Consider the following 15,719-nt stretch of genomic DNA (forward strand, 5'->3'; position numbering starts at 1 on the left):
ATTTCTCAGCTTCTCTTTGACAAATCTGGATTTTCCCCTGTCTGCCTTGACAGCTTCCTTAGCTGCTCACCTACAAAGTTCACAACTGTGGGACATATCATGTGCCGTGCTCAGTCAAGGCAAAAAAAGACAGATGGATAGATACCTCCATATCAATTTCTTCTGCCTTAGACCTAACCGTAAACTTCAATTACATTTTATTTTCAGTCAAAAGGTGAGAAAATTGTTAAAGCATTTTTTATGACTTTGTCATTTACACTTCAAATTTAACTAGTTACACACTCTCCATTGTTATCCTTCATTTCTTTTCTATATAATGTCACAAAATTACACAAGTGGGATCCTACTACTTCGTTCAGGGGCCAGAGTAGGCAAAGAAGGCACTCCGGGTCCTAATAACTTGCACACCATCTTAGACTACTGTTTATGAACTTCTCCAGTATACATGCTGCTTTACCAACGTTACAGGGACCAGTCACTTCTCTCACTGTCTGTCTTTCCACAATTTCCTGCCCTAGGTAATAATCACCTTCAATAATTCCCTCTGGAAATATCCAAAAATTTTATGAGGGGGGCTGAACATGAATTTAATAACATGATAATCATTGACTCTGGAATTTCAGAGCTTCACGTCAGATTCAGGAAGCACGGGAAATTAAAATAAAGACATCAGAAACAAACATTTTGACGAATTTGGGATACACATTTATTGCGTATCCTCATTTATCCACTGTGGGATTGGAAGCATAACATGGAACATTAACGTATTCATTGAACTGAAATCATTGTGGAAATTTAGAAATTTGAGAGGTTTGACACAGCAGATAGTAAAACTGACTAAAACTCTAAAAGATGAGGTATTTTTAATGGCCTCCCATCTAAAATGATGAGTTTATATTGCTATGTGATCTGTCATATTATAAAATTGTATTTCCAGGCTAATAAAATGGTTTATAAAACCTGACTTGCAATATATTTGTAGTAATATATTAATATTAGAAAGATGTATGAATATGTAAAATATAAATGTGAAAAATACAGATGCAACAAACTTCTCTACAGAAAGTTTAGCCATTATGTCAAAAAATAGTACTTTAGAAAATTCCAGAAAACATGAACTGCCCAGGGAGAGAAATTAGATGGGATGGGATACTAGAGAATACTCTACCATTATAATCCTATTAAAGTGAAAATACCAGAAGTGGCCCTAGCAATTTACTCTGGAAACAAGCTGTGTACTCTCTTTGCATGTGGCATGCCAAATAACTGTTTTGTTTTGTTTTTCAAATGGCTTCTGCAATTCCTTTACAGGATTAAGGAACTCAAGGCAACCTGACCATGAGTGATGCTTGAGATGAATCCCGGGGCAATCCCGGGCATACAGATCTTATTCAATCTGGACAGAAGTGTGGCCAAAGGAAAGTACAAATCCTTCAACAATATAAAGAACGCTGCAGCAGTGATCAGCTGGGAAGTCTTTGACGGGCTTAAGTGGTGACCTGGCAGCTAGCTTTGGTCCAAGGAAAAAAGCTAATCCTCTAGGGTTGGATGAGAGCTGCTTCAAAGATCTTGAGCTACTTGAACTCATTGTCCTGTTTATAAAAAAAAGCGATAAGGAGGGTAGAGGAGTGTTCATAAAGGTGATTCAGGTTTCCAAGCAAGTGGGCATAATGGTGGACTTCCTTATTCATGCTCCACCAGACTGATTCTCAAAAGGGATTTGCTGTCTGGTTTGCTGGCTGACTGCCAGGTTTATTGGTATTGCTGCCAGCTGTATTTTGGATGACAGGGAGGCGGGAAGTTAAAAATGCCTGGCAAAGACCTGTACTGCTCTGAGAAGGCAGGCTGGCTAGAAATGTCCGCCACCTCTTGCTGCACCAAGACTTCCCGAAAGTCACCCCGCATCAGGTATTTCACCAAGTGACAGGGTTCAGGAAGCGCAGAGGCTCGGGACTGAGTCGTCTAGAGCTTTTACTACTCAGAGAAAAGAAAACTCAGCAATCTACCCCTTTCTAATGTGAAACGAGGCAGCCTAACAGAGAAAATCAGATGGTGAAAGCAAGCATGCGAAAACTGACATAAAAAAGAAAGCAGGGCCTATGAGTATATTGACAGTGCATAAGTCACAGGAACAAGCAGTTTGAGTTTAAATATGGGATCTTCTAGGAATGTTGTGACTTTAAATAATGTGATTGATCTTCTCTAAACCTTTGCTTCTAAGTTCAGTAGCAATAATCTAACATTAACTGTCTTGCACTATAACACTGTCCCTTATCTTCTTGCTAAAATTATAACTCCTATCAATTTCATCATCTCTTGGCAAATCCATACCTTTCCTCAGACTTACATATGATTTTGATTGTGGATTTTGTTTATTCCCCCTCCCCAATGAGATAAAGACTTCATAAAAGGGATGCTTCAGTCCACTCTGTGAACACAAGGACTAAAATATCATTTAATACACAGTAAGCAATCTTGAATATCAAAAATACCACTTTATTCATAGTGAGTGACCGTGTTTATATTTGTTAAATGCATTTTCATTCATGGCTCTTGGAGGAAATGAAATGATTTATATGTAAGGTCCAGCTTGCAGCACCTAGATCATGGTACTCTCTTCGTTCACACTACTACATTTTATTGCCCCCTTAAAGTGTATTTGAATTTACCTCTTCATCAGACTGTGCTCTGAGAATGCACATGTGTACTTCATCACCACATACAGATCCCCTGTTAGGGAGGGTGGAAAGGTAACCAATATGTATTGAATGCATTAGCAAGTGAGTAATATTGAAATAAGCATGTGACAGTTTAAATGATTTCAAATATTTGAACCGGGGCAAAACATTTGAGACATACTCTAAGGCATAAAGTGTGTACTGGCAATAATCAAGATAATATGAGCATTTGCAGCTTTCTTACCAACCAGAGCAAAGCGGAGCAGCTTCCATTTAATCTCTTCCATTTGCCCTAAAACAGTGGGTTGCATTTCTTTTGTGTTGATCCCACACTCATTACCCACAGTTTCTTTCTATAATATGTAATGTGACAGCTGGTCTTGGCTGTCAACTTAACTCTACTGAGCCACATTTACAACTTGTCAATTGCGCTTGTGCACCTGGGCTATTTCCAAAGAGGATTCTCCTGAAAGGCAGTTCCTGGGATAGGAAGTCACGCTTGCAATGGGACAGCACCTTTCAATAGGTGACCCAGATTTAAGAAATTAATCCAGAAAAAAAGAGCAACATTCACGCATCCGCTTCTTCTTTTGTTCTGAGCAAGCCCAGCCATTGTTGCTGCTTATATCGCAAGTGGCTTGACACTCTAGCTTGTTTGAGCAGCATGGTATCAGTATTGGTAGCTCTCTAAAGGAACTTCAGGCTTTCAACGCCTGCTGAAAATGCAGAGGTCATGGCAGTTTGGAGACGGAGTGACTGTGGGTTTTCACCTCTAGTATGTAGCCGGCCAGTGTGAAATTATCTAGAACAGTGATTCTCAACCTTCCTAATGCTGTGGCCCTTTAATACAAATCCTCACGTTGTGATGACCCCCAACCATAAGATTATTTTTGTTACTACTTCATAACTCTACTTCCTTGTTCCCACAATTCTGTTCTGTCTACTCCACCTACCTAATTTTCTGTCTCTTAAAGGGCCAAGACAGTTTTCTTTATTAATTAACCAATAAAAGAAACATAGATAACTCTCCTCCATCAACTATTGTTATGAATTGTAATATAAATATTTCCTATGCAGGTTATCTGATATGCAAGCCCCGTGAAAGGGTCATTTGACCCCCAAAGGGCTTGTGACTCACAGGTTGAAAACCACGACTATAAAACTATTAATCACACACACGACTGATTTTGTTCTTCTAAATCAGCATGGACTACATTGTGTGACGTTATGAAAGCAACAAAAACAAAAATGGTGTCTGGGAGCCTATTCTCTGCCATCCTTGGAACCAGACTGCAGGAATATTGATACAGTAAACTGGGAGTCTAATTCAGGGATGGAGTTTGTGTTAACTAGGTTTAAGCACTGAACCTCGGTTCGAATGTCAGCACCTCAAAAATCAAAATAAGATTATTCAATATGGTTTATGAATCACTCCAGTGTCTCTACCTATGATAAACTTTAGGTGGGACAGAGGGAAAAAAACTGAAGGAGGAGAAGTCTAATTTAAATGGACTGTGGGGTTAAGCATTTGTTTGTTTGTTTGACGGGTAAACTGGAAAGATAACGGTATGACTGCAGCTGGACAAGGACTGCACACTAAATCGTTCTCGCAGAAAGGAAGAGGTTTGCAAATCTGCCGTAAATTCCAGTCGTCAGGACAGAAACTCCAACTCAATTAATAGGAGTGACCATGCCGATTCGAAAGTCTGCCTCCAGTTTTGTAGATATTTCAGAATATTTTGAGTCTTAGGGAGACCCTGAAATAGGGCTGACTACACCTTCAGAAATGTGTGGCTAGACTCAAAACAGCCATCCTAAAGTGGGAGGCCCAGCAAGTGTAAGAGCTGTGCCTAATCTTACACCTACCAGAAGTAACAAATAAAAATGGTCTGAGTTCTCAGGAAATCTACCCATGGAAAGGTTTTGTTGCATTAATTTTGATTTTCTAGAATGATACACAGGCTTTATTCTTGATTCTCAATCCTTAGTATGAGAATGTTTCATACATCTGACTTGTTCAAATTTTAGAAAATGAAGTGCTGGAGTAGCAGGTCCAAAAACATATGAAATTGGTTAAGTTTAATATACACCTTTTATAAACAATGTTTTCATGAGCCTGTGTATGAAATGACTTTGAGTATATTAAACCATCAGAAAGCAAAGATATCATTATCTCTTCTGTTTATTTATTTATTAGATCTTTTATTTTTTCTTTGATGTTTCGGAAATGTCTGCAATATATCCTGATCATACCACGCATGCTCTCACTGGCATCTTGACATCTTGGCTTCAGTTCCTTTGTTTGTTGTGAGTCAATGCGTCTAATTAATGAGTCTCTTGGGTGTTGATTCATCTTATCGGTTTGGTCTTGTGCACTTCTTCTATAAGTAACGACAGAGGCAGTAATGAGTTCATGAGTGAACTAGCCATGTCACGTCCAGAAAATGGTACTTCATAGAACTCCTCCCCAGTCTTTGGGTTTTGCATTCTTTTTCTGAACCCTCTTCTGCAATGTCCCCTGAGCTGTTGATGGGGAAAGAGGGATTAATATAGACGTCCCTTTTAGGACTTTATTTTAGCTACTTATGTGGATAACTTCTGGATATTTAGCATCACCATGCAAATTGCATATTATCCAAAAACAATCATTTTCTGTGTATTCACACATGCATCCATAACAGTAGAAAATCTACAGACCATTAACATAATTAATAACAAATAACCGTCTCATGAAACCTTCAGAACCCTGGTGTCAGCAGCAAAGTATGGCAGCTTTTCGTCTCTACCCATCATTCTGTGTGTATTAAAGGTTAGTGGTCACTGAACTTTATTCTGTTAGGTGAGAGGAAACTTTAGAGGCCAAGAAGGGAGCAGGATGTAGGTCCTCAGGAATGAGGAAACATTTTGAAGAAAAGCTTTCGAAAATCTTTCCTTTTTATATGGTCCTTAACAATAATTCTCATTATAGATTTTCAGATTTCATATATTGATATGATTCCTTGTTCTGATATGAATATGTGCTTCAATGGTCCACCATATGCCCATCATGGTTCATGTAATTTCTACAAACATTTTATGGCAGTGTTGACATAGTTTTCAACACCATTACACCATTACCTTAGAAAGAGATGTTGCTTACTTCATACTGGCAAATAAGTGAAAAAAAAATGAGTCTAATTAGTGTTTAAGCCTTCATTGATGAGTGTTTCCAGCTTTTGATAAATTGGGAGAAGACAGTTTTTTGCAGAGTGAACTAAAGAGTGAGTTCAGTCTTAGCTTTTTTTTTCTTTTTTTTTAATGGTTTCTGGCCCTAAGCTATCGACAGAAAAGTCTCCATTTCTGTATTTTATTTTGTTCCCAACAGTTAAGTTTCTATTTGTACAAAACACAGAATGTAGAAGTTCTCTCTACACTAGTTGTTCCACAAGGAGCAGAAGATGTTGGGGCACCTATGCATACTCAAGAAAATCAAGAGTTACAGATACAGAGACCCACTCACTGTTACAGAGGAATGACTACCTACCTTTACACCAGTTTCAAAGGAGGGGCAGGGAAGATGTATTTTCACTTTGCTCTGTGCCATTTTCTTAACTAGTAAGTCCTTAATTGATGAAGAAAAGCAACTCACCTTCTAGACATTGTCAGAACAAACAGGCACACACTGCTGTGTATGTGTAGTGTTAAGCATTAGCAATGGTACATGCATCTCCCTTTGTGCTCAATTTCTTTCAAACACCACACCTTTGCTGCCGATACACTCGCTACTGCTAGCACACTGTTTAAAACAGTGGGCTTGATGTTTTTATGTGAGTCTTTTTTTTATTCTGCCTGGCCACGTGGAAGAATTAATGAAGCCACATTTGGGGAAAATGCATATCATCAGTAAGCACTTTTCTGAGTCAGAGGCTTATGATATAGCCTTGTCTGGGCTGAAATTCAATGACTGAAGTTGAGCTTATATTGATGTAAGCACTGGACTTCCAGTCATTCACCCCCAGGTCTGACTTCATTAAAAAAATTATGAAAAATTGGCTGGGAATGAGAACAGCTGTCAAGTATAACACCAACAATAAAATCTGAGACTCTTCATTAAATACATCTAACCTGTAGCAAGGACAGATCATAGGTACTACATGTTCAAAAACAGTCAGAAAGAATATTATTGGAAACCCACAGATTTTGCTAATGCAACAATTAACTTATATAAAAAACTTCAGATAGCGTGAGGAGGATTCAGTGTTTCTCCTGGTAGAGCAAGTTTACCTCACCAGTACCCTCTGCCTTCACACATCTCTGCATCACTACCCTGTCGCTAGTGTCCTTGGTAATTACTGGGGCTGAAGTCTGCCTTTAAGAGGGATCGAGGCCAAAGTAGAGATGTTTCATTAACATGAGTTGATACCATGTCACACTTCCAAGACTTGCCATCTGCTCTTTGATAAGCAGATATTACATCACCACTGATTTTCAAATTTTAATGTAACATTCTTAAGTTTCTGTAGACAAGTTCATTGTTGTGTCCAATATCCATCCTATCATGAGAGATCTTTGACACCATTGAGTGACATCTGATCACTATGATGTTGATAGGCTCATATATATTTTTTTCAACTAGGGCCCAAGTCCTTCCTAAAAACAGCTTTATTCTACTTTTTATTAACTTTTATTTATCTCTCTCATTTATGTATTCCATAGTCTGTCTTTCTAGTTCTTTTTTTAAATCATGTTTGCTCGTCACCACAATGCCACCTTTTCTGTGAGGCTTTTTGCTTATGCAACAATCTCTCCAACAGCTTGGCTTTAATGCTATAAACATAATCACCTTTTATTTTATTATAGAATGTCATATGAAGGCCTTTTTAAACATTGAAGTAAATAGCAATATTTCTATATCACAGGCAAGAAATTGTGAAAATAATTATGTGGGGTATATTGTGGCCTTGTGTGGAACATTGTGTGGCATTTCTGCCAGTGTGTCTGGCTTGCTCGCATGTCTTTGATGATGTGATCATGGAAAGTATCAGGGTGGACATGGGAAGTTTGTGTTGCATCTAAAGAGAGTTGAGAGGAATGCAACCTCTGCAGGGGCAAGAGAATATATCCTGTGTTGTATGCATACACAACAGTGACCCATCCTGGGAGTGAAATGTGAAACGTTTCACATGTTGGCACTGAAAATGTTTGAGTTTCAAAACATTTTAGATTGCAGATTTTTCAAATTAGGGATGCTTGCCTTTTTTAAGTAATAATATAGCCTCAACATCTTACAGAAAAATGCACCAACCTCAAAACCCATGCTGAATTTATTTAAATATATTATTATGCCAGCTCAAGCATTTCTTCAATTTTCCTTGATTGGACAATGAAAGATTGCAGGAATTTGGTGGCATATTCCTCATTGTGGTACCATCATTATTAGCACCAGGCTGCTACTTTTTAACACGTTTGTTACAAGTGTGATGCTATCATTTTTGTAGAACATCTTTTTGGGTTGGATGATTTCAAATTGTCCTTATATTTGAGAATATCATACTCACCTAATCTAATCAGACTATATAGACTATTCAGTTATAAAATTACTATTTTAATTTGTAGTATTTTAGGAGGTGTAGCTTGAGCCTATATGAACATACTATTCTCAAAAGTACTAAACTTTGTTAATGGAATTATCTATTATTCTGAGTGCTTTTCTAGTGGTGTCTTCCCCTTCCCATCATTTCTTGTACATTTATTTGTCTTTCATTTGGTTATCTTTTTGTTAATTCTTTCATTTCCACCAACAGCTTATTTCAATGTTGAATTTTCTTTAAGGTTTTGCCAGTACAATAAAATTTAAGCTCTATTTTGTTTCTGATTTTTACTTTTCCAAAAATGTGTGATCTGTGTTTATCCAAAGATTAATCACTATTTCTGTTTCATGAGTAAATCATGGAAATCAAATGTTAGGGGATCTTCAGCTTTAGACAGACCAAGCATACATGTGTGTGTAAAAACAAAAACAAAAGTAAATATATATTTAAATGCATATAAGGAGAAATGTATATAACTAATATTTTATATCAATATTTTATTTCTCAATTAATGCTGCTGTGTTCATTTTATTGGTTAAATTTTTTCTAGGTTTATCATCATTCCTGACAATGATAAAGATGGTTCAAATTGTTATTTGAATAATTTCTTTCTAAAAATGTTTCCATCATAATAGCAAAGTGGCACATGCCAGTGTTCCTGGAACTTTGGAGATGGAGGAAGGAGAATCATAATAAGTTCAAGTCCAACTGAGATACATGGTACATGGTGAACTTTTAAGAAAATAATAACAACAATGCTAATAAATGAATAATAAGCTTGTATCTAGAGAATGGATACAACATATTTCTAATTGACATCACTAGCCCTCCTGTTACCTCTCCCTGTTAGCACTCAGTGCTTCCCAAACTGTATGACATCATGCTGAACTTTTCTCACCTAATTCTTTTACCTCCCCCCCTCCACAAAACACACTCTCCAAGAGAATGCCCATTAGCTGTAACATGAGGGGCTGTTTGTTGGGGTTTTCTGTCTTGCCCAGTACCCCACAGTCAGCAAGCCCCAAAGAAAATCACACAGAGGTCTCCATAAATTTTAAGCTGATTGGCCCATTAGCTCAGGATACTTATTAGCTCTTGTAGCTTATAGTAACCCATTATTCTGATCTATTTTTGCCATTTGGCTCGGTGCATTTTTCAGCTGGCAGATCACATCCTGCTTCCTTTGTGGTCTGCACAGGACTGGGAGGAATCAACTTCCTCCTTCCCAGAATTCTCCTGTTCTCATTGCATCATTTTTAATTCCTGTCTGATTCTCCCGCCTATACTTCCTGCCTGGCCAATCAGCCTTTATTTAAAACATGATTGACAGATTACAGACAATTCTCCCGCAACAATTAGCCTCAAATGATTTTGACAGGTAGAAGGAAGGGATGGAGAGAGGAAAAAGGAGGAAGCGAGAGAGGGAGGGAGGAAGGGAGGGAGGGAGGGAGGGAGGGAAGGAGGGCAGACATGGCAGGGATACTTTTCAATACAAATGTGCTGACTTGATATTTATTTAATCTATTTTTTAAATATATGAATTTGAAGATGTTAGTAATTATTTTCAACGAAAAGCTGTCCTTGTTTGTGCAAGTGTAGAAACTTTTAAGACCTCAGATTGTTTGAGTGCTTCATTCGTTTAGCTTGCCTTCCTAAATGAATCAAGCGTCTTCTTGAAATCAATATTGAATCATTATACTGCATCGATTAAAGTGGTATCTTTATTTTCAACTGCTATAGAGGTAAGAGCTAGGCAAACAACAAAAATATAGGTTTTTATTCCTGGTCACACTTAATAAGCACTGCTATTCCACCTTGTCTATCAAAAATATATCCATCTATTTTGCCACAGACGTCATTTTATCATTTGTAATCTGATATTATCCTTTCATTTCCTAGGATTTAAAAACAGGACTCAGTTATCCTGTATCATTCAGACTCAAGTTTGCTCAAGAAAAGATATAAAACCACAAAGACTTCACTTTTTCAAGCATAGGAAAACACTTCACTAAACTTTGAATGAAGCTCTACTCCCAGGCTGTAGAATTCTGTCCCCACCCTCAGAGATAATGTCGCCATTAAGCTCCACAAACAGAAGCACATGTATGTGAATGCACACTGTTATTCAAGCACAAACAAAATTATGCAGACACGCCTATTTGCATCATTTGTCAATAAAACAAACATTCTTCACATCAGTGAAGTTCATATTTCATGTTGCCCCTTCTATAGCTCTCTAATAACATTAAAAATTCAACATAAATATTAATTTTTCATAATTCTTAGATAACTACTTAAAATGTATTATAACTAATTAAAAACATTTCAGAATAACATAGTATATAATCTATTCTCAAGTGGGAAAATTTAAACAGGAAATTTACTTTGTTTGTAAAGAAATAGTATATCTGTGTGTGTAAAGACAGACACCCATGCATGTACATATATATGTGTGTGTGTGTGTGTGTGTGTGTGTGTGTGTGTGCAACACCTACAATATATTTATTGCATTAAAATTTTTAAGAGGATCTATTCGGCAGCCATGTTATTGAGATTTTATAGGTGTGGCTACCCTGTCTCATTTAGAAGATACAACCTCACCACAGATCTCCTGGCCCCTTACCTCCTACATTCTTCCCACTTCTTCCTTTGAAATGTTCTCTGACTCTTAGGTGTAGACAGAGGTTGCTTAGCATGTGTGCGAAATGGTGTTGACAACTAAAAGGTCAGTTGTTGGTTGAATTTGGTCCAACCGTTGCTTTCTTTAATAGTCTAGTTTTTTGCAACAAAAAAAAGAGAGAAGCTTCTTTGACACAAGGGGAGTGCATCATGGGTGGGAGGGCAGGCATTTAAAATGCAGTAAAAAACTATACTTCTTTAATAAAATAGAAGTTGTGCAGCAGAGTATTGGTGGCATTGGTGACGCGTGCCTCTAATTCTACTCTGGAAGCAGAAACAGGCAGATCTCTCTGAGTTTGAGGCCAGTCTGTTCTATAGAGTGAGTTCCAGGACAGCTGGGGCTGTTACACAGAGAAATACTACCTCAAAAAAAATTCAAAAATGGAAGTAGAAGAGTCTCCTCTAAGATACATGATTTCACTAGCCATAGGTAGTTGACAAGGCTGGCACAATAATGACGCAAATGTTAGGGGAGTAACCAACCACTTTTTTAAGACCCATTCCATGAGGTGGAACTCACACCTGATACTGTTAATGAGACAAGAACCTGAGAATAGACTCATTAACAGCATGGTCCGTGGGAAAAACCCACTTCTATTATTCTGCTAAACGAATATAGCAATGGAATGACTCTGAATGGCTTATTATTACACACATAGGTCAGTACATGGCTCAACCCTAGCCAAGTAAGCTTCGTGAAGTAGGTGTTAATGAACACAGAGACTTACAACTGGACAGTGTGCAGACAATGGAGTTCCACGGTGAATGAGATGTCTTTATCAATGCTCTATTAATCTTTCCTCCATTGGAGAAGTCTTACTGGGCACTAAGCCAAGGATAAGAAGTTTCAGAGCTAAATAACAAGCAGCACCTTTTCTCAGGGCTTCCCCATAAAACAATAGATACTATGGAAAGCAAATAATTACTTAGCATCTGCATGCTCTGACCAATATATCCCTGTATGATTCATACAATAAGAAAATGTAATTTCATTACTATCTGGCCTTCATTGTAATTAATGTACATTGCATTTTTGTACATAATTTACTGAATTAAATGGAATTTCATCGTGAAAATAATGTGGAATAGAGATGTATAGTGTATCTTCATTTATGACCATTTATGTTATAAGACTTGTAGCCTGGATATCATAGACTGTATCTGAAAGGGACACTGATCAATCTTTTCATGGAGGGAAGTACTTTATCTTTCAAATGCTTTCTTATGGCGTGGGTGCTGGTAGATTGACTACACTCCAGTGAATGTACCCACACCTACCCATGGATATATGGGAAGCACACACTTGATTAGGTGAGTTATAAAACAAAAAATAGGACATGAATCCCAGAGGGATGGGAAAGTAGGGGTTTATCTGGGAGGAGTTAGGATAAGGGTGCTCACTAATATTATTCAAACACATTTTGTGCAAGGACTTATCAAAGAATGAAAATTTTTTATTAAATGTCTCCTTTTCCCCCCCACTTTAATTTATTTACTTTTCATTGGTTTAAATCCGGGATGGGTACAGAATCACACAGATTCTGTGTCCAATGGCCTTTGCAGGAAAGTTGCTTCGGAATTTGGCGCGAACCATGCCACTGTTTCCATGCGCCCGCGTGACTTTCCCCCAGATCACTCTGGTTTTGTTTGATTTGCCTCCAGGTGTCACTGTGTTGTTCTTGGCTTTATACACATAAGCGCATCTCTTGCCCAAGTAGAATTCTGTTTCATCACGGGGATAAACGCCTTCAATTTTAAGGAGAGCTGTGTGCTCTCTTTGGTTCGGGAGACCTCGCTTACACCCAGCAAACATGGCCTTGCACCACAGCCTTCCAGACATACTCTCCTTTAGAAGTCCTGTTCCCAGCAAGCCTCCACAGGCGCCAACATGGCTGAAAGAGTTAAATGTCTCCTTATAGCACTAATAGCAACTAATTGCTTACATAGCCATCAACCTAAATTCTGCTACTACTTAAGGAAAAAAAAAAACAGGAAGGGAAGGGGAGATTTTTCTGTGTAAGTTTTACAAACAAAAAAAATGTTTTATACCAAATAAACTCTGGACTTTAAAGGATGCCAGATTAAAGAATGGAGATAATCGTCATTTTTCACTGCCTCAAAATTATAATAGGCATAAATTCACAGATTCAAAATGTGGTGAACTTCCTGAAAGTACCCATTCCAAACAAACCTAAGCCAACCACGTAAGGCTGCTAGAGTGGAAAAGGCTTGAGGAAGATTCCTACAAGGAACCAAAGCCAGAAGATGACTTTCTCTTTAATATTAACACAATAGAAGATAAATGGACAAATACTATACCCAAATCGTTATTTTTATCAATATTTTTCTCCTGTAGTCTATGGCTATTAAGAAAAATATTTCTCCACTGTGTTATTGGCAATTAAAGGTTTTATGACACACAGAAGGAAGGAATTTCTATCTAGTTCCATGGCTGGAAACTGCCCTGGATTAGAATAGAAACATTCTAACACTGCAAACTGAATGACCTAGAGAAAGCATCATTTTCAGGACAGTTGACATATGTGTTACATTTGGCTTCATCTGTCACAGATGTGACCACTGTCAATAACTCAGTCACTATGGAAACTGAAAAAAAATAAAAATAAAACTGAATGTTATGTTTGATTTTCATTTCTGTGATAAATACTTGAAAAATATTTATTCAAAAGAGGGGAGACTTATTTGGCTTGGAATTTCAGAGATTTCTGTCCAGGTTTTATTGGCTCAACTGTGCTCAATCAGAGGGGCTAAAATTTCATGACAGTGGTAGCATTTGTAGGATTTACCACCCTCACTGCAGCCAGAAAGCAGGAAGAACGTCGGTGTTTGTGGACTTCCTCTTCTTGCCTTTCAATTAACCATCACAAGTACTAACACTGAGACCCATGGAATTCCACCAGTTTCTGGAAGATTACTATGTTTTTAATATTAGTGGATTCAAATAACAACTTAGAAAAAGATTGTTTTATTTTTATTTTATGGGTTTGGTTGTTCTTCATGTATGTATGTATGTATACATTGTTTTGTATATATAGATACGTGTGGGTCTTGAAGAAACCCAAAGAAAGCACTGGATCCTCAAGAACTGGAGTTACACGTGGCTGTGAGCCACCATGTGGCTGCTAGGAACCAAACTCAGCTCCTCTGGAAACAGCAAGTACTTTTAAGTGCCAAACCATATCTCCAATCATATACCGCCAATAACAACTTTTACAGATTTTTAATAATGCCCATTGTTTCAAAACTTTTCTTTAAAAATGGATCATTAATAAATCCCTTAATAAAATAATTCACTCACAAAAGTGAAAAGAGAGCATTAATAACTACAATATTTGACAGATTACTAATGCAGTATTTAATTGCTTGTATCTATTAGACAGAGAATAAAGGGGCTGTTACGTTTTATATGAACTACATGGGTTCTTAAAATGATTAAAAAATATTTTCCAGACATGGCACATGATGTAACATGACTGTTACATGAACACTTGATATACTAACCCATGTAGATCAAGACTTCGGGACTTCAATCCCAGCCTGGGCAAAAGAGAAAAAATGGCAAGTGGGAAATGGGGAAGGAGGAGGGGAATTGAAGAAGGAGCAAGGGTTTCATAAGACTCTTCCACTGGTATTTTAGTTCACATATTGATAAATTTCATTTGGGAACACTCACCATTTTGCTTAAGGTACATAAAGATGTTCAATTCAATTATATATATAATTGTTTTTCACATCAAAAATAACATATCTATTTTCCAATGATGACCATGAGGGTCCAATACAGACAGATTGCAGCAGCACACGTCATGGCATTAACCCTATTGCATCACAAAAGCCAAGTGGGTAGAAAAGTCATGCCATTAAATGCATGGCATTAAATGCAGGAACCTGGTGAGTTTAAGTTCAGTCTGCATTAAAAAAAAAAAAAGCGAGTCAGCCTGTGAATACACACCTTTAATCCCAGCACACATGATGTTGAAGCAGGTGGATCTCAAGTTCAACGTCGCTATGAACTATTCGGGAAGACCCTGTCTCTAAAAACTGACAAGCAAAGGGCAATGGCAATTCTACTAAAGACAGAAAATGATGGAGCGTGAGGATTAACAGAAACAAATTACACCCCATCTACCATGTAGGAGGCAGAAAGGATGGTCACCGACTTTGGTGACTTTGTGTGAGAAGTGTAGCCTTTAAAAGTTGGAATGTCATGCTGACACCGCTGGAGGCTCTAAATTCAACGCACTGACGTGAGGAGGGCACACCAGCTGGGAAATAAAGATAAATGCTGAAGCAGAACAAGAAGCTTCTAGAACAAGAAGCTTCTAGCAGCTCTAGTGCTGAGCTGTCCTCTAGTTTCTCCTGCGTCTAAAGCACAGGCTTCCCTGAAAGCCATGTTCAGCCAGCGTGAGTCAGAATCAAAACGCTGAAAATGCAGTGAGAAATAGGGGAGGATACAGAGAGCTTACCTTGACCTCAGAAGTTAGACATCTAAAATAAAGCAGAGCTTGAAAGAAAAAATATTATGTTCAATGAGAAAGAATAATGCAGGTAGATATGGGGAAAATCAATATATAATGGAAATTACAAAGTCTGTAATTATTGAAATTCACTACATTATAAAATTAAGCCTCTATGCACAGTTCAAACACGGGTTACTGTAATTATATAGTCAGCGTATGAACTGTAGGTATGATTTGACGCTTGGAGAGACAGCTCTGTTGGCCAAAGGTTTTCCTTTGCAAGCACGAGGACTTGAGTTTGATCTTAAGAA

At 37.7% G+C, this 15,719-nt stretch overlaps 1 protein-coding gene and 1 long non-coding RNA gene across 5 annotated transcripts in view; both read right to left on the reverse strand.

Annotated features, from left to right (window-relative positions):
• Window positions 1-4,908: 4,908 nt before the first annotated feature.
• LOC119803304 overlaps window positions 4,909-15,719 on the reverse strand; it is a 62,095-nt gene continuing 51,284 nt past the window's right edge. For 3 of the 4 annotated variants that reach the window (XR_005283631.1, XR_005283630.1, XR_005283628.1), the window contains one exon: window positions 4,909-5,201. This is a non-coding gene — a long non-coding RNA (uncharacterized LOC119803304). The remainder of the gene's footprint in view (window positions 5,202-15,719) is intronic. The other variant, XR_005283629.1, reaches the window with a different exon arrangement.
• On the reverse strand, window positions 12,435-12,767 carry LOC119803303 (60S ribosomal protein L35a-like). The gene has a single exon (XM_038314504.1). The coding sequence runs from the start codon at window positions 12,765-12,767 to the stop codon at window positions 12,435-12,437; it is 333 nt and encodes a 110-aa protein (XP_038170432.1).

This window comes from Arvicola amphibius, chromosome 17 (assembly GCF_903992535.2).
Source record: "Arvicola amphibius chromosome 17, mArvAmp1.2, whole genome shotgun sequence".
In the NCBI taxonomy this organism is placed as follows: domain Eukaryota; kingdom Metazoa; phylum Chordata; class Mammalia; order Rodentia; family Cricetidae; genus Arvicola; species Arvicola amphibius.

What these genes read in the sequence shown, in the direction of transcription:
- LOC119803303 (XM_038314504.1), bottom strand. Translation starts at nt 12,767, where the DNA reads ATGTCTGGAAGGCTGTGGTGCAAGGCCATGTTTGCTGGGTGTAAGCGA.